Raw genomic sequence first — 18,793 nt, 5'->3', positions numbered from 1 at the left:
CTTTATAATTATATAAATCAAATGTGAGGGGTGTTATGGGAACTACTCAGCAATATATATGCAAGATGTTGTGTTGGCCCTAATTTGCAATTGAAGTTTACACATGATCAATATAATGAGATTCGGTGTTTAGGTTACGCAACTCCACTCTCAATCTTCAACCATGAATAACACAACTCCTTGGCTTTAAAACCCTAGGAAAAGAAAAATCTTAGTTACCTAACTCCACAAAACTTACAAATATGAATCGTTATCAACGTCATAGTTCCCCAAACATATTCATCTCTAATTCAACTCATCAATTTAGCTACTAAAGTTTCCGGTTCTTATCATTGGTAAAGTAAATGATAGCTTGCAAGCTTTATGCAAGACAATTATTGCTACACGGAATTCAGAACACTAGTAAGCCAATCCAATTTTCTATTACTATATTTCACAGAAACGAATTAGCATCCCAATTCCCAAAGTTGTTATATTTTTCCACCTAGGAAACAAACTCTCAATCGAACACATAATTATTATCCTGGGAGATTGCTCCATGGAAAAGGAAGCATCTACAGTAACCAAGAAGCCTAGTACTGCTATGTTACTGCAATGGTCGTCTTTACCAACTCAAGACGATAACTATTAACTAGCTTGTGGTCAAAGCATTCGCTGTCATGTAAGGTGATATGCATCCATAAACCTGAAAAGGAACCATAATTGTTCAGACGATGCAACTCGGTTAAGAGTGGTAAAACCGTAAAAGTGAAACAGAAAAAATAATAGGAAAAAATAATAGGAAAAAATAAAAATAAAAATATTTTGATATACTCAATGCATGAAAAACTCTAAAAATAATAAAATAAATTCTTTGCTCCAAACATTTTGAAAAATTTTTCAAAATAACCTTAACGTGTAATTTGTTTTAATTTTGTCCCTAACATTTTCAACGAATTTCAAGTCTACCTCTACCGTTAATTTTTTGACGGTTAACAGTTATTCAACTTTTTTTTCCAATTCTAACTCTAATTCTCATAATCAATTCCTTATCACCATCATCATCATCATTACTTTTCTCTCTATCATCATCACCACCCCCCACCAACACGTGATGGAGGAGGCAGAGATGGTTGCGGCAGCAACAAATGGGGGAGGAGGCAGATGCGACGGTGGCACATGGTGAAAGAGAAGATAATGGTTGTGGCAAGTGGTGGAAGCGGCCGAGATGGTTGCCGCAATGGACAATGGTGGAGGAGGCAGATGCAATGGCAGTGCATGGTGGATGAAAGGGGCAGGGGAGATGATGGTGGTGTGTGTGGGTGTGGGGTTTGGAAAGAGGATGGTGTGGAAGAGAGGAGGCAAGGGTTAATAGAGGGAGGATGATGAAAGGATTTTATGGGTAAAATTGGAAAAGAGTTGCCTAATTTTAGGATAGAATTGACACTTATCGAAAATGTTAGAAACAAAATTGAAACAAATTAGACGTTAAGAATATCTTCGAAACTTTTCGAAAACATTAGAGAAAAAAAAAGTAAACTTTGCCCTTTTTTATTAAAATTTCTACACGTGGTAACGCTAAGCGAAACCCAAAATAAGAGCACTATCTTAAGCAAAACCCGTGCTTCTAATCACAAAGAACCATAGGTGATTAGTGATAAGTGATGACTGTATCCTAGTTGTGTCTGAATGAATAGAAAACAATGTTAGGAACAAAATTGAAACAAATTAGACGTTAAGAATATTTTCGAAACTTTTCGAAAACATTAGAGAAAAAAAAAGTAAACTTTGCCCTTTTTTATTAAAATTTCTACACGTGGTAACGCTAAGCGAAACCCAAAATAAGAGCACTATCTTAAGCAAAACCCGTGCTTCTAATCACAAAGAACCATAGGTGATTAGTGATAAGTGATGACTGTATCCTAGTTGTGTCTGAATGAATAGAAAACAATGGTCAGAAATAACATGTAAGTTTTGGAATTTGGATTTTATCATGTTCAAAATGAATATCACCTGTTAATAATATTCACATGTCCACTAATTTTTGTTATTTAGAAGAAAGTGTTAAAATGATACTCTTTTGGTCCCAAAGAATTGTCAAAGTTATAATTACGCATGTGAATTAAAGAAATGAAAAAAATCTTGATTTTAGATAAAGTAAACTAATTGTGACAAAATTATCCTTCTTAATTTTGTTTTTCTTATACTTGCTCTCTTTTGCTACTTAATTCTCTTGCTTTCATTTAGAAAAATGAACTATTGCTGTCTAGTTTTTCTAAATGGACAGTTATTTGGTACCAAAATCAAACTTTATAAATGGACAATTTGGGACTAGAGGGAGTAAACAAGGTTGTCATATTCATTTTGAACATGAAAGTATTCAAATCCCTTTTAACACCTGAAAAATAATGTGGTATTAAAAATACTCTATAATCATTAAGAGATGGACATCACCCATCATTTCCAGTCCCACCCACAACCTCATGACAAGAAATAGGAAACCATTCTAGCGTAGCTTCCTTTTCTAATATTTAGCACATCACATTTTAACAACTAATTACTTCTTTTTCCTATAAGAGAACAAAAGGAAAGAACGCGAGTTTGATTACACGTTTGAGAATGTGCCTTACATTTCTATAAGTTAAGAAAGAATATGATAACAATCAAGCCTTACTTATTCTAAGCAAAGTTGGCTATCCGAGCCAAATGTCGCCACATGAATATTATTTAATGTTAAGAAAACAAAAGGATATAAAAGAGTGTCTTACTTGCAATAAACAGGTAGGAATTTGTATATAACCCTGTAGGAGGAGGTTGACCCTTTCTAGAGAACTATGCGGCACAGGTGTAATCACATAGAGCACACCTCTGACTGTGTCAATTCCCCTCACAATCCCTGGATGGAAATCAAGCAGGTGTTTAATAGTGAAGAAATTTAGGGTCTGTTTGGTCTGGAATTTTGTTCTGTTTTTTATTTTTAATGTTCTTTTGTTTTCAAGATTTAGCAGAGGAAAAAAAAGAATGAATACAATAAAATCTATTTTCTATTTTCACATTTTTATTTGCAAAATATTCAAAATAAAAACATTGAAAAAAAAAAAAAAAACAAGCCTTTAATATTATCTCAAATTATATTAACTAGGAAAAATACTTATTTACCCAATGCATAACCACTAATGGTCTATAATAGTGTGTAATAAATAGCACTGGTTGAAAGAAACACTTTGAGAGGAATATCACTTGTTATTCTCTTATCTTATGCATTTGTTTTAGTATGATAGTCACATGTGAGAGATTCGTTAACACATGATCTTAAAAATGAAACAACAGAATATGAGATATAATGGAAATACCCCAGAACTCCTATCACGATATTTTTGTGTGCCACAGACCCACCAAAAGTTTGAAACTGATATCGAGTTCAATAATCCATTTCATCTTTTAATCAAGATTCATGTATCCGAGTTTTTCTTTTCATTTACAAGGCATCAGAAGTTTTCCAGTTGTATAGATAGTAAACATGCAGAATCAGGGGCTTTCCACTTGTTTCCTACTACCAACATCTAAATCATAAATTTCATGTTAGTAGTTTTTCAGTAAATGACCCTCCATAATGAGGAACATTTTGGAATTTGGAGACAAGTCTAAAATAACCTACCAAGACCAAGACACCAAGGTAAACCTTCAGGTTCTTCAGAATCAACTGCTAAGCCAACAATACTAGCATTCAAACTGTAGAATATTTCAGAGCTTCGGACCTGCAAAAAAATAGTAAAACAATAAGAAAACAGCCTTTGGGTCTGGAAATGAAATGAATCAAATACACAGAAGAAAGTTCAGAACACAAGAATGGTGGCTGGCTAGTAATGAGACCCTGCCATTGTCAGGTTTAGGAAATGTTGGATGAAAACAGCCTTATCTTGAGAGCAAAGAGGTTGTTAGTGAAACTACAACCCATGAACATTCAAGTCAAAAGGCAGCAACATTCCTATTGCAAGAAACCATGAACCTAAATTAGAATTAGAACATACAAGGAATCAAACTGGATCCAACCTCACAATGAAGATGTCGAATCTTTATGCTTGCAATGGGAACTTCATAAGGGCAGTGAGAGGCCAAGGAATTTGCAAGTTCTTTGATAGTAGAAATATCTGAATCACCAGGGAAGCACTGTCTAAAATAAGCCATTATTCGTAAATCACGCAAGAGATGTGCATCCTTTTGAACAAGCACCCTGTGGAAACAAACACAGGATATACTATCAAACTTGATGCATAAGAGACTAAGAGATCAAAATAAAAGGCCAAACTAGCAGCATCAGCATCGAAAACAATCAATAAATTTCTAATCAGACTGAGACTTACGATCTATTGAATGAGTCTTGCCGAGCTGACTTTATCTCGATTAAGTCAATTGTTCCATCATGTTCCCTATCTAACCAGAATTCTCCAGCAGGCAAATTCTTATTTGTGGAGGATATGCCTATCTTAACAACTTGTGTGGGGCAAATATGTTTCAGCATATCCACCAATATGTCATAACCAATGCCTGGAATTCAAGATAAATGCAAAACCCAACTAAGTGTCACAAAAATATTATTCTAACAGGTATGCAGCCCTAAGAAAAAGTCAGATTAATAACTGAAAATTAAACGGGTTTACCTTTCACCCAGCCAGGAGTGTTCACGATAAGAGGCACCAGAGTCCCAGGAGAATTGTCTTCTTCATCAAACATGTAATACTCCCTCCGGTAGTAATCAAATATGGAAAATACATAATTTAAGTATGTTGATGGATCTCTTTTAGAAGACACATCACCAAAATAAAGGCACCTACAAAATAAATGGCAGGTAGTCAAGAAGTCCAATTAATTGCTTCATATCAACAAAAGGCAAGAATAACTAATACATGAAGAACATGTATGACAAGGAGCATCTTGGTCAAATATTTGAATTTTTCAAATCCAAAGAAACATTACAACATGCAAAACAAACAAATAAATAAAACAAAACTACAAAACAAAAAAGAGATATTAAGTTCCCAAAATATTAAGATAAAGAAAATAAAACACTTCGTACCTCTCCGGTGTTTTCAGGCATGGAGTTGTCAAATCTAAAATAACAGGTAGGAAAAGAAGAGCAAGACATAAGCTATTATGAATCAATACTAATAACAATTAAATTACGCAGGAACAATCAAAGATTGTGGCTGACAAAACTATCCATGAAAAAGAGAGAAATTTGCCACTATACGCTTGATTCATTTGACAATGTATTCAAAATATAGGTATTTTTATTAGCAAAAACATGATCCTTCATGTACTTTTGGTTTTTTATTCTTCCATAGATAACTTTCAGCCAAATGTTACTTTGTGTAACCTCAGTAACTCAATAATATTAATAATAATAATAAAAATGGAAGGACGGATGAGGAAATATCTTTGATCATACCTGAAGTGACTTTGTCAACAATGGTGAGAGAGAGAAAACCAGGAGGAGTGAACTCAGGCTGGCCGACATCGGTGTCAAGGTAAGCAACCTTGGCGTAGGAACACATGCCATTCTGCAACATCACATTCATGAGATGGCGGGAAAATGTTGTCTTCCCACAATTCTTGGCACCGCAAATCAAAACAATAGGAGGAGGGCTCCACTTTGACACGATAAACTCCACCGCATCCGACCATTCTCCTGGTATGTATATCTCCGTCAAAGGGCTCTCATTCGATCTCATCTTCAAGTTTCTGGAGTGTGGATGAAACTGTTCACACTGCCAAGTTTAGACTATGTCCATTGGATAAGGTACTAAAAATATCAATCTTGGAAAAATAATGTTTGAGAAAATTGGGTAAACCAGTAAACCACCAAAAATTCCCTCAAGATTTAGGCACCAACAAAAATATCACTGAAAGATTAAAAGGACAAACTACCATAGTTATCATAACCGAACCAGTCAGACTACTAGGTCATTGGTTGAACCAATTAACCCGGTGTCACTTAAATAATCAAATGTCCAGAGATTAATCAAGAAAAAGAGAAATCTTGAATATTAAAGTTATAATATATTAATATGAAGGCTGAAATTATGACTTTTTTGTTTTACAGGAAATATTCCATTAGAAAATAAACTAATATAGCAGCATTCCAATATTTTTTTGTGGAGATGAACATTCCCCTAGAAAAGCCCAAGTCACATCCATAAATCCAAAGAGGGTGGTGAGGAGCAAAACAACTACAACAACCAGCAGCAACAGGACGAAAAGATACAACCAAAGCAAGAATACAAAACGCAGATCAATCAACACAAAACAAAGTAACTAGTAATCACTCCTAACACAAAAAAATCCACTAGCTACTGGCACGAAACAAAACAGCTTCAATGATCAATTATCCTGTCTATCGTGCCTCGTTTCCATGACTCCTTATAAAATGAAATCAACCTTTTCATCGCCTGTACATTCACAGATTCATTGTTGAATATTTTCTTGTTTCTAGTTTTCCATACAGTCACTCTCTTGTTTTGCACTTTTTAGCATCTTTGTTTTAAAGATGCAAAGGAAAACAAAAGGGCCAAAGAACAGAACATGGAAGACCCTTCCTGAATGAAAACCAAGACAAATATAACAAGAAAAACTTCAACTCAAATGAAAATTCCATGTTGAAACTTAAAACTGCTAGAACCTTCCCATTTTCTCTCTTTTAAAAACAATCTCTTATTTATTACCACTGAGCTCCAAATCAAACCATTGCAAAGTGATTAATCCACCGAGGAAATTAAACAGTGCTACACAACACCAGAAGAAGACCTTTTTATTGAATCTTCACCATTTGATTATCAAGCTAGGAAACAAATTTTGTAGTGTTAATGAAAATGTCTTTTGCTCTATTATCTGTTTCTCCAACTTTAGTATACAAGCCTCAAGAAAGGAAAAAGAACAAAGAGAACAACAAACTAAATCAATTAGTTTTACATACAAATACAATTCATCTAAACCTATTACAAATTATATCAATCAGTTTTACATACTAATACAATTACCATCAATACATTAAAATAGCAAAAATCCAGTATAAAAAAATTAATAAGAATAACTAAAAACCAGACTCACCTACACTACAGTGCAGAAGCAGAAAGTCAGAAACAGAATCAGGGACGGTTTTCCAACTTGAGGCCGCTGCAGTGTTGCCCAGTTGCAGAGCAGGCCACCGGCGAGAGAGAGAGCAGAGCTTCGAAGAGGAGCAGAGCAGAGCAGAGCCAGCAGAGGAGCCAACACGATGACGACGGAGGAAGCAGAGGCAGAAGAGGCACGAGGCGGAGGCAGGCGAGGAATGGCGGAGCCAAGGCGGCCAGGACAACAAAGACGAAGAAGGCAGAGGCGAGCAGACACCGGCGGCGCCGAGACGACGCAGAGGAGCAAGCGAGGGGAGTGACGAGTGACGTCCTCCGTTGGCTGCCGTTGTGTTCGGCGGTGAACGTTCGGAACTGCGGTGAGTGAGGTAGAGAGGTGAGAGTGAGTGAATCTGTGATGAGAGAGTGAGCTGAGACTTTAGGACTTTAGGTTGGGGATGGTTGGGGCCTTGGGTTGCCGTTGGGAAATTAGGGTTTTGTTTTTTTTTTTAAACTAAAACGACGTAGTATTGGAAGGTTTTTTTTCTTCTTAAAAATAGACCGGTCCGAATTTCAAAAACTGACCAGTTCCCCAGTTTCCAGGAAATCTAGTAATATACACGCGCGTCAAATCGATTCTCACCGATTTTGATGCAAGTCCGGTCCTAATCCTATATCCATTATCCTATAACTATCCTTTAAAAGAAGATTTATTCCCAGTAGAAATCTAACATGGCATGCTCTAGATTCATTATCAACAATTTCTTCTTCTTACATCGAGTTCATCTCTCTCATATCGTGTCATTGTTGTTACTTGTCACAAATACAACAATTGAGCATGAAATTTTAAATTTAAAATTTTGAATTCAAAATTAAAATTAAAAAAGAGATTTATTATAATCATTTACGTTTTCTCTCTATTCTCAATTTTTATTTTTCTTTTTTCTTCATCATTTTTAGTTCCTCTTCCTTCTCTTCAGTTTATTTCTCTATTCTCTCGTACTATTTTTCTATCTCTTTTTTCTTCAGTTTTTTTTTTCTTAATCCAATTTAAAAATAGAGATTATAGAGTTTCAAGATAATTGATGTCACTGTATCTAATAGCTTCAACCTTTAAAAAAGTCGTCTAGGTAAAAAAGACAACAGCAATGGTGGTAGAAATTAGAGATTACGAAGATAGATGCGGTGGCGACGGCAGTTATGATGGTGGAGGAGTCTAAGGCAACATGGGTCCACTATCGTACATGCTACAGCCATAGTAGAATGGGTCAAGAATTGCAACCAGGAAAGAGACGGATGCAGAGACAGGATCGACGGCGTTTGTGCCAGCAGAAGTTGCTACAACTATAAGCATTTATAGGTATTTTACAACGGACTGTCCAACAAATTCTATGAGAAAATAAAAGTATAAGATTTTAATACTCCTACTCATACTTCTTTTTATTTTTTTAATAGTATTTTTGTTTATTTAAACAGTGTCTTCATAGCAGGCAGCAGCACTAAATCACTCTCAAGAAACGCGCTCCCACTTAAGGGTATTTCTTTTTTCTTTTTCCAATGAAAGATTTGTAATTATTTGCGATGATGAGTTGTGTGTGTCCTTTACTATTTGATCTCATGTAAAAGTTGTTATTGTTGTTGCGAGGCGTCTTTTTCCGTTGATGCAGAAAATTCACCATTGATGCAAAAAATCCAAAACCGTAATATTGTTGCCAGGATTCTAATTGCCTTTCCCCAAAAGGTCTTAACCTGATTTCTTCTTATCTTTAATTTTGCATTCAATAAGAGCAAGTGATATTTCTAAGTGATGCAGCATGAATTGTTCGTTTTTTCTTTGGTTTTTGATGTCCTGGCTTCTGTAATTTTAAAATAATTTAGCAACTAAGGTAAAAGAAGATCTTTCTGCAGCTACTGTGTAGGTTTGTATCCACTCTATTATGTTTCTGTTAATTTTTTTGTTCAATTCCTTAAACTATATCTACTATATTCATCACTCTTCGAGGTAGTGAGTTTCAATTTTCGATATTTGGGTCTTTTGTCTTGTAAAATTAGGTCAAAATCTTTTTCACTACCCATTTTCGCTTTGTTGCTTTCAAATGAAACTTTGTAACTTCCATGTTTATGTTAACTCCGCTACATAATTCTATTCTTCTTTCTATGCTTAATATTGCATGCATTTTATCTTGGTTTGAATTAATATTGCATTGTAGCTAATATATTATATCCTTCTTCTCCCTACATAAACAATCTTTTACTGTGGAAAAAAACTTTATTAAAATTGGATCGAGAAGAATTTAGCGTAAATACATTATGATTTAATCAACTAGCAGTGTTTGACATGATAGAAACTAAACTATATCTATTGTTGTTTTCGTTCAAGGTGAATTTGATCAGAATAAATTGAAAGGAGTTAAGTTTACCTACCGACAACAAATAGTAACTATACGCCTGGTTCATCCTGCACCACCCGCTCTACCTTTTTACTTTGTAATTTGACATCGTTAGGTAATGTTCTATTTGTTGTATTGTTGTTGAATTTCTTTATAGTGTTTGTTGCATGACTTTCATATAAGGATAGATCTTAAACGTTATTAGTGGTTTCAACATAGAAAGTTTCCTGGGTCTCAGCATTTGCTCTATGTCCTTCTAGAGGTCCTTGCACCATTAACTTCAACTGTACACAATTTAGCATTCATAGTTTTAGAAATAATTAATCAATGACTAAAGCACAATATAATTTTAGCTTCATAGTGATCACCACGTTCTACTACTGTTGATCATTACAAGTCAAAAGGAATATAACCATGTATTAATGATTAAATTCTTAAACCTTGAAACTCTCTCTCTCTATAGATATATATAATTAAAAATTTTCATTTGTACTGTTTTATTGCTTCCCCAACCTTCATTTTCATTTTATTCAATAAAAAAAAAAAGTTAACTAAGGGAGGGTGATGTGCATGAAAGTTTTTATACACTACAAAATTCAGTTATATAGTCTCAGCCAGTTGTAAATGAATTTATCAAGAAGAAAAACTTCACTGAAAATAAATTTTATAGATGAGCATGTTATATTCTATTTCTATCAAAGATTCATTATCAATCTTTCACTCCACAGCTTAAAGTATCATAGTTTAGCTAAGTAGATATCACGTACAAGTGTACAACCAATCCACAATCTTTTTAGATGAATTTTAAAATTCTCTATGATAGCTCCCTTGATGTTCAATTCATCACCTTAGATCCTGTATATCTCTAATTCTCTATTTATTTTTATGTTAGACTTGATTTTCCAATTTTCATTAAGCATATTACACTTGCGATACATAACCGGTCTCAAACCCGGATAAAGGAGGAGGGTTGTGTTAGGTCTTCGACAACCAACATAAAAATATAGTCGAATCCCCATAACACGAATCAAAGACATTATTACGCTAAAGCTAGGTCGTTGCCCGAAAGTAACGCGCAGTATGGCTCGAGTATAGTGTCAAATGAGCAAGAGCCGCTGTATCAGTGCTCAAATGTAGTGTTAAATGAGCAAGGGTTCTCACATTTTCGTGAACGGATGAGGGTAAATAAGCTAGTTCATAAAGTAAAAGGTAAAGATCGGAACAACAGAAGGTTGAGATTTGGGACATGGAACATAGGCACTCTAACAGAAAAGTCCATGGAGGTGGTGGACACCATGACTAGAAGGAAGATTAACATTATGTGCCTACAAGAAACAAAATGGGTTGGTGCGAAGGCTAAGGAGTTGGATACTTCTGGTTTCAAACTTTGGTATACAAGAAAGGTGAAGAATAGGAACGGGGTTGGAATTATTGTGGATAAGCAGTGGAAGAAGGACGTAATAGATGTCAAGATGGTAGGAGATCGGATCATCTCTATCAAACTTGTGGTGGAGGGAGGTATTTTTCATGTGATTAGCGCCTATGTACCGCAAGTGGGTTCGGACGAACAACACAAAATAAGGTTTTGAGAGGATCTAAAGAGTTTGGTTCAAGACATACATTCGGGAGATAAGATTTTCTTAGGAGGAGATTTAAATGACCATGTTGAGAGAGAAGTGATTACGTATGGGAGTATTCATGGAGGCCATGGTTTCGAGGTGATTAATGCCAAGGGTAAAACTATTTTGGACTTTTCCTCAACCTTTGATCTTCTCATCGCAAATACATGTTTTAAAAAGAGAGACGAACATCTTATAACCTATAAAAGTGGCATGACAAGCTCTCAAATCAACTTCTTCTTGTTGAGGAGAGTCAACTGGAAATTTTGCATTAATTATAAAATTATCTCGGGAGAGAGTTTGACAACACAACATAGGGTGCTCGTCATGGATTTTTGCGTTGAGCAAAAGTTGAGGAAAAGATATCATACGAAGAACCCAAGGACGAGGTGGTGGCGAATGAAAGGTGAGGAATAAAGAAGCTTCCTAAGACGGATATGAGAAGAGGCAAAGTGGGATGAGAATGGAAGCGCGGAAGAGATGTGGAGGGAGATGGCAGAAGTTATTAGAATAACAGCAAAAGAAAGCTTTGGTGAATCTAAAGGAATAGGACCAAGAGACAAGGAGTCCTGGTGGTAGAATGCTAGTATACAAGAAAATATAAAGATAAAAAGGGAGTGCTTTAAATAGTAGTCTTTATGCCGCAACGTAGATAATTGGGAAAAATTTAAGGCGGCCAAGAAAGAGACAAAAATGGCTGTAAGTGAAGCAAGAACAAGAGCATATGAGGGTCTATACCAGTCTTTGGGCACGAAAGATGGAGAAAAAGGTATATATAGAATCACAAAGAGCCGTGAAAGAAGAACGAGAGATTTGGATCAGGTTAAGAGCATAAAGGATAAGGATGGAGAAGTGTTGGCTCAAGAGGAGAAGATTAATGAAAGGTGGAAGAGCTACTTCTACGAGTTATTTAATGAGGGACATAAGACTTTTTCGAGCCTTGGTCGATTTTGCATAAGGAAGAAGATCAAAACTTTGACAACTATCGAAGGTTTTGAGACTTCGAGGTAAAAGAGGCTCTAAAGCAAATGAAAAATAGCAGGGCAGTAGGACCTGATAATATCCCAATTGAAGTTTGGAAGGGCCTTAGAGAAAAAGGCATCAACTAGTTAACCAAGCTTTTTAATGAGATTTTAAGGTCAAAGAAGATGCCTGATGAGTGGAGAAAGAGCACCTTAGTACCTATTTATAAGAATAAGGGGATATACAAAATTGCGAAAAACTATAGAGGGATCAAGCTCATGAGTCATACCATGAAGTTATGGGAAAATGTGATAGAACGGAGGTTGAGAAAAGAGACACAAGTAACAAAGAACTAATTTGAATTTATGTCAGGCAGATCTATTACTGAAGCGATATACCTAAGGCGAAAAAAAAGAAAGAAAGAGAGGGATGGGGTTTTTCTCGCTTTTGGCATCGGGCCTCAGCGGGAGGCCCACACGACGGGCTATTAGCTCAGTGGTAGAGCGCGCCAAGTCCATGTTTGACTAACTAAGCAGACAAAGGACCCTGCATTTTTTATTTCTCCTGCTATTTTTGTTGTATAAGTTTTGTATGAGTCTTTTCCATTTCCATTTTCATTAAGAATGATGATGGAGAGGTATCGTAGTAATAAAAGGGATCTACATATGGTGTTTATTGATTTGCAAAAAGCGTATGATAGGGTGCCAAGGGGGTCTTATGGAAGGTTTTAGAAAAGAGGAGAGTAGGGATCGCATATATTCGTGCAATCAAAGACATGTATGATGGGCCACAACTAGTGTGAAGACTCAAGGTGGTGTGACAAAGAAATTTTCTATTGGTATAGGATTACATCAGGGATCATCCTTAAGTCCATATCTTTTCACATTAGTCTTGGAAGTACTCACAGAGCACATCCAAGAGCCTGTGCCATGGTGCATGCTTTTTGCCAATGATCTCGTCCTTATAGGAGAGTTAAAGGAAGATCTAAATAAGAAGTTTGACTTATGGAGAGAAGCTCTAGAAGTGTATGGTTTGTGCATAAGCCGTAGCAAGACAGAATATATGGAATATAAGTTCAGTCTGAGAAGGGAACACCCTAATATAGAGGTGAAAATTGGAGAAAACATCCTACAAAAAGTTAAAAATTTTAAGTATTTTGGGTGCATCATACAGGATAATGGAGAGATTGAACAGGATGTAAATCATAGAATCCAAGCAGGTTGGTCAAAATGGCAGAGTGCATCTGATTTTATATGCGACAAAAAAGTGCCTTTAAAATTTAAAGGTAAATTCTATTGCACCGCTATAAGACCGGCTATGCTTTATGGTACGGAGTGTTAGGCAGCCAAAAGGGAGCACGAACATAAGCTGAGTGTGGCAGAGATGAATATGTTGAGATGGATGAGTGGTCATACGCGATTGGATAAAATAAGGAACGAAGATATAAGGGAGAGAATTAGAGTAGTACCCATTATGAAAAAGATGGTTGAATCGCGTCTTAGGTGGTTTGGACATGTGAGAAGAAGACCGATAGAACACCCAATAAGGAGGGTGGATGAGATGGAAGATGGACAAATGGCGAAAGGCAGAGGAAAACCTAAGAAGACCATCCATAAAGTGGTCAAACGAGATCTACATGTAAATGGTGTCTCTGTAGACATGATACATGATAGAGCACAATGGCATTGTTTGATTCATGTAGCCGACCCCACCTAGTAGGACAAGGCTTTGTTGTTGTATATTTTGTTTAATTAAAATCTGTTTCATATGCCATAATTTGATGTTACCTTCTAAATTTTAATTGTTCTTCATTCTTTGAGCATACTGAAATTTTAATAGTGATATTTTTTTTCAGAAACTTCATTTCCTCTCTAAGAGGGTTCTTTATTTAGGTTTTGATGTAATTTAAAATTTATTAGACATTGGACTGGTAAGTGTTTTTAGTTGTGAGCTATTAATTATTAATTTGGTGTTGTAAAGTAACATGATAAGGATATTTATAAAAACTAGCTTCAATTTGGTTTATATCAGGTTAAGTTTGTTTTCTCAAGTTTCAACCTATCCATTTTGATTGTGAGACATTACTACTCTTGATATGATGTGGTTAGTCTTGATAATAGATGGTTCAGATTTAGATACTTCTAATTATTGTAAGGCTTTACATGAAGGTGCTGTCTGCTGTGGCCAGTTCAATGTGGTGGCTATGATGCCTAATGCGTGATTTTTATGAGAATTTGACATTTGGAGAAGTGTTGTTTTATTGACCGTACTTATGACCCTATTAAACTGTAAGTAAATGGTTAATTGAACTGGGTAAATGTGTTAATTTTATAGAATTCAAAATGTGTTAGCCTAAACTCCTACTTTTGTTGGTCCAAAAAAAAAAAAGTCTAAAATGGGTGGCAAGTGATATCCATTTTCTTATATAAAAAAATTTAATTTCTTATTAATAATTAATTTTAATATTTATTATCTAAAATTTGAAATAATTTAACGTATATACTTTTATATTTAATTAAGTATTAAATTTTTTGCACAAATAAAAATAATTAATTTTTATACTTATTATATTGATAGTTATAAAATTAATTTAAAATTAATTTTTTAACAATTAAATTTTTGTTCTAACTTTTAATTATTACATTAGTATTCTCTCTAAATCATATATAATAAATATTTAAAATAAGAGAAATAAAAATATAAATTAAAAAAATAAACGATAAAAATTTAAAACAAAATAAAAATCTAAAAAAAATATGTATATAATAATAATATTTTTTGTTTGAATTATATTATTTTGTTAATTTTATTTTCTGTAGAACGGAAAAGTAAAACAAATCGAGAATGAGAGAAAATGGAGAGAAAGATAAAGATGAAGAATAAGAGTGAGAATTTGTTAATTTTAGAAGAAAAAATTTATTTTAATTGTAATAAAAAAATATCGAATGACATATTTTGATTTGTCCAATTTTTAGCTCTTCTTTCCATTCTTTTCAACTACAGGTACAAAGGCTTATTGTAAAGCTGCAGAAGAATAAAAGAATTTGTTTGCAAGTTGAGTTGTTATAATTTATTTTTCTTTCTCCTTGTTAGTTGAAGTTTTATTTAAAAAGATAGGTTTTGTAACTGGATTTATATATAATATTATAATTATAATGTATTATTAATATTAAGTACGTGAATATGTATTATTTGTTCTTGATAGAAAAATTTTAACTTTTTTAAAAAGTTATTAACAAATTAATACGTAAATGTTCAATATTAAATAGATAATAAAAAAATTAAATTAATATGCTTTACTTTTAGTATGATTATAACGTATTAAAAGTTGAGCCATTTTAACTAACTTCACCAGTTTAAAAATTGATGGACCAATTTAATTGTCACGTCATATTTTTTTAAGAGATAATCAAAATTAATAGACACCAATTAAGTCATCTAACCAAATCTCATATATCATATGAATACAATTAAAATTAAAGTGTTCAGGTCAATTATCCAGTATTGATGTTATTTATTACTTACATCAATACTATGATAATAAGAGAATTTCTTTGATAAATGTACAAGATGTCTCTGGTACAGGTTGAGAGATGGATTGGGGATTTGCGGGTTGAGGCGGATGCCGGATCGCTTGATTGGAGTAATGGGGGGAGGTACCTACAAAGACACTTCAACGCTCAAGTCAGAATGGATCTGAGAGGTATAAGGTGTGAGGAATGAATGAATACCTGAAGGGACTGGGGTCCTCAATTTATAGGCGTTCGTGAGTATCTTATCTTATCTTATCTTTATTTGGCTAAGATAAGGGAGATGTTTGAATTCGAAAGTCGGTTAGGAGTTCTAGAAGGCCGGTTTTTGGGCCTTCTAGGAGAGAAACGGGTTAGACCGTGGTACCGGGTTTGAGCCTAACCTTGGATCCGGGATCCGTGGGACGGATCTGTAACAGTTGCCCCCGCAGCGGGAGAGCGAGCGAGGTCGGTCTTTCGCTGGGAGGTGTGGCGTTGACCGTGGGCCAGGTCTTTAGTTTTCTCGAGCGTTCGTTTGGTTATTTGGAGTGAGATCGGTGTCTCGGCCTCGGCTTTGCTCGAGGGCTCGTCTGACCATTTTGGTCTGGCGCGTCTTTTCCGAGTCTACTCCGTCCGTTGCGTTCTTTGAGGCGTGCATTTATTAGCTTCTTTTTTCGAGGGAGCATTTAATGTGAGGAGACGTTTTTCTCTTTTGCCCCTATTAGCCTAACCTTGCTTGGGCCCAATTGTGTCTTTTCGCCCTCTTCTTTTGTAACCGTTTTGGCCTTTACTTGAGTTCCCTCGCTTATTTTTCTTTTTCCGTTTCTGAAAAAAAATCTCCTCTCCTTTCTGTGATATTGTTCTCTTGGTGTTTGCTTGCTGCTCCTGCTTCTCAAGCTTTTCCGGGGTCATCTTCTTCATTATCAGGTTGGCACACGTTGCTTTTCTTATCTTTTTTGTTTTGTGGTATTCCTGTCATTCTTGCATTTGCTGTGTATTGCTTTGTCATTTCCTTGCTGCATTGTGTTTTGGGCGGTGGTATTTGAGTTTTGAGGGGGCTGAGTATCGTTGTGTTTGGTTAGTAGTGGCGGTGCACCACCGTGTTAGACTTGGTAGTAGTGGTAGGTTTCTGTTCTCACTTCTACATAGGGTTAGTGGGCTGACGGTGGTGCTCCTCCCTGTTTTAGGTATGCATCGGCGGAGAAATGAGGGTGTTGGTGCTCCCATAGCTCCCTCCAGGGGCGTCCCCGCTCGCTACACTTGGGTGACTAGTGACGTGTGGGGCGTTCCATCACGGATGACGGAAGCCGATCTTCAACGCCTCCGTGACCAGGGGGCGATTTGTGGTGGCGGTGATATGGAGCGGCAGTATGAGCTTGCCCTTCCGGATGCCGATGAGCGCGTTTGCTATTTGAACCTTGATTCGCCCACCATTCCGGATTGGATGTGGGTTTACGAATCAATGTTTACCCGGCTCGGCGTGCGGCTTCCTTTTTTGCCGTTTGTGCAAGAGTTGTTGAGTCGGTGTTCCGTGGCACCGTCTCAACTTCACCCGAATAGTTGGGCTGCCGTGCAGTCTTTTGAATTGGTTTGCCAGTATCTCGATCTTCCGACGTCTGTTCCTGTATTTCTCTTCCTTTTCTTATGCACTCTTCCGACTAAGGAAGGGAAGCATAAGAAGGGGTATATGTCATTCCGTGCTCAGCCTCATCGCCGTATTTTTGGGTTGTTTGAGGATTCCTTTCACGGTTTCAAGAGGGAGTATTTTAAAGTGCGCCCTGTCCAGAGGCATCGTCCATTTTGGTTGACGTTGGAGGGCGAGCGCCGGTTCCCGACATACTGGAACTTCGGTGCCGGTTTTCATGGTTTTAGGAGGGAGTATTTTAAGGTGCGTCCTGCTCAAGGGCATCACCCGTTTTGGCTGACGCCGGAGGGTGAGCGCCGGTTTCTGACCTATTGGAATTTCGGCGCCGGGCTGTCGGTCTTGACCAAGGTTACTTATGATGGTTTATCTGCCGTGGATAAGGATATTGCTAGTGTCCTGTGGCATTTGTTTGGTGAGCGTCCGTTAAATCCTCGGGACGTTATGGGGGACCCTGAGGCTTGTCGGACGTACATTGGTGTGTGTCTGTCCCTTTCTTGGCTTTTTAAATTTGTTTTCCCGTTTTTGTAACTTGGGATTTTTTCTTCTTTTTTCAGTTGAGATGGCTGGTGGTTTGACTTCGTTGGCAAGGCTGAAGGCGGCGATGGGCCGGGAGGAGGGGTCGTCGTCTCCGGCTACTCCTGTCTCTAATCCTGCTGTGGATTCTCAGGCTGTTTCTCAGGAGGTAGTTTCTTCGGGTGTGCAGGCCGATGCCCAGGTTTCGCCGGGTCCTGCGAACTCGCCTGAGGTCGTTGTGGTCACGGCTGCTGAGGCTTCCCGGAAGAGGAAGAGGCCCGAGGAACCGAGCAGCGAGACTTTTGAGGAGGAGGGTGTCGTGCCTAGTGTGATGGACCGACGTTTCGATGCTTCGGGTTTCATTGATCAACACCTGATGCCTGGCACAGAGCCGTTTTTTGATGGCTGCGATGTTTCATTCCAGGCCTGTGTATCGTGCCCTCCTTCGTTCCGCTGTTGTTGTTCGAAAGGCTGAGCCCGTGATGGCTCAGGTCGGTTTGTTGGATAAGAAACTTCGCCATTCCTAGGCTGAGGTGGCTAAGCTGAAGGAGAAGCTTGAGGCCACCGAGGCTGCGAAGGAGAAGGCAGTGAAGTCCTCTGAGGAAGCCGGGGCGGAAATTCTCCGACTTTCCGAGGTTGAGACTTCACTTCTTTCCCAATTGGCAGAGGAGCGTCAGCAGGCTTCTGATGCGAGTTCCCAACCGGCCGTGCTTCTCGGTGAATCGGAGATTCTGAGGGCCGAGGTTGCTGCCTTAAAGAAGGAGAAGACGGAGTTACTTGCTGATGCAAAGGGTGCGATTGTGGCTACTGAGGAGACGATGAAAATTATGTTTTGAAATATTCATTTAAATTATGTTTTGTTTAATTTTATGTTAATCTTTAGGGATAAGTATTGTTTTGGTCCCTAACGTTGAGAGTTAGAATTGAAACAGTCCTTAATGTAATTTTTTATTTAGAATTGTCCTTAATGTTACATTTCATTTTAAAATCATCATTTCTAATAAATTTTTTATAAATGATGAAAATACCCTTTTTTATAAATCGTTATTTTAAATAAAAAATATAAAAA

At 36.7% G+C, this 18,793-nt stretch overlaps 1 protein-coding gene and 1 pseudogene across 3 annotated transcripts; one reads left to right on the top strand and one right to left on the bottom strand.

Moving 5' to 3' along the window:
- Positions 1 to 302: 302 nt before the first annotated feature.
- On the bottom strand, positions 303 to 7,569 carry LOC107491356 (polynucleotide 5'-hydroxyl-kinase NOL9). 3 transcript variants are annotated; one of them, XM_016112200.3, is made up of 9 exons: positions 7,087 to 7,569; positions 5,429 to 5,761; positions 5,057 to 5,090; positions 4,641 to 4,810; positions 4,344 to 4,527; positions 4,033 to 4,213; positions 3,638 to 3,737; positions 2,748 to 2,875; positions 303 to 685 (listed from the first exon to the last, which is right to left on the bottom strand). In XM_016112200.3, the coding sequence occupies exons 2-9, from the start codon at positions 5,709 to 5,711 to the stop codon at positions 632 to 634; spliced, it is 1,134 nt and encodes a 377-aa protein (XP_015967686.1). In that variant the 5' UTR covers positions 5,712 to 5,761; positions 7,087 to 7,569; the 3' UTR covers positions 303 to 631. The 3 variants fall into 3 exon arrangements, with proteins under 3 accessions (XP_015967686.1, XP_015967688.1, XP_015967687.1); XM_016112202.3 differs by having other exon boundaries at positions 5,429 to 5,747; XM_016112201.3 differs by having other exon boundaries at positions 5,429 to 5,738.
- A 664-nt stretch (positions 7,570 to 8,233) lies between these two features.
- On the top strand, positions 8,234 to 18,560 carry LOC107490946 (uncharacterized; annotated as a pseudogene).
- Positions 18,561 to 18,793: the final 233 nt, after the last annotated feature.

Source organism: Arachis duranensis, chromosome 5 (genome assembly GCF_000817695.3).
Source record: "Arachis duranensis cultivar V14167 chromosome 5, aradu.V14167.gnm2.J7QH, whole genome shotgun sequence".
Lineage (NCBI taxonomy): Eukaryota > Viridiplantae > Streptophyta > Magnoliopsida > Fabales > Fabaceae > Arachis > Arachis duranensis.
This window is presented reverse-complemented; position numbering and strand designations above follow the sequence as displayed.

Coding starts and splice junctions, on each gene's coding strand:
- LOC107491356 (XM_016112200.3), bottom strand. CDS start 5,711: ATGAGATCGAATGAGAGCCCTTTGACGGAGATATACATACCAGGAGAA. Junction 4,811..5,056: donor TGCCTGAAAACACCGGAGAG/GTACGAAGTGTT, acceptor TTTATTTTGTAG/GTGCCTTTATTTTGGTGATG. Junction 686..2,747: donor TTCCTACCTGTTTATTGCAA/GTAAGACACTCT, acceptor GTTCCTTTTCAG/GTTTATGGATGCATATCACC.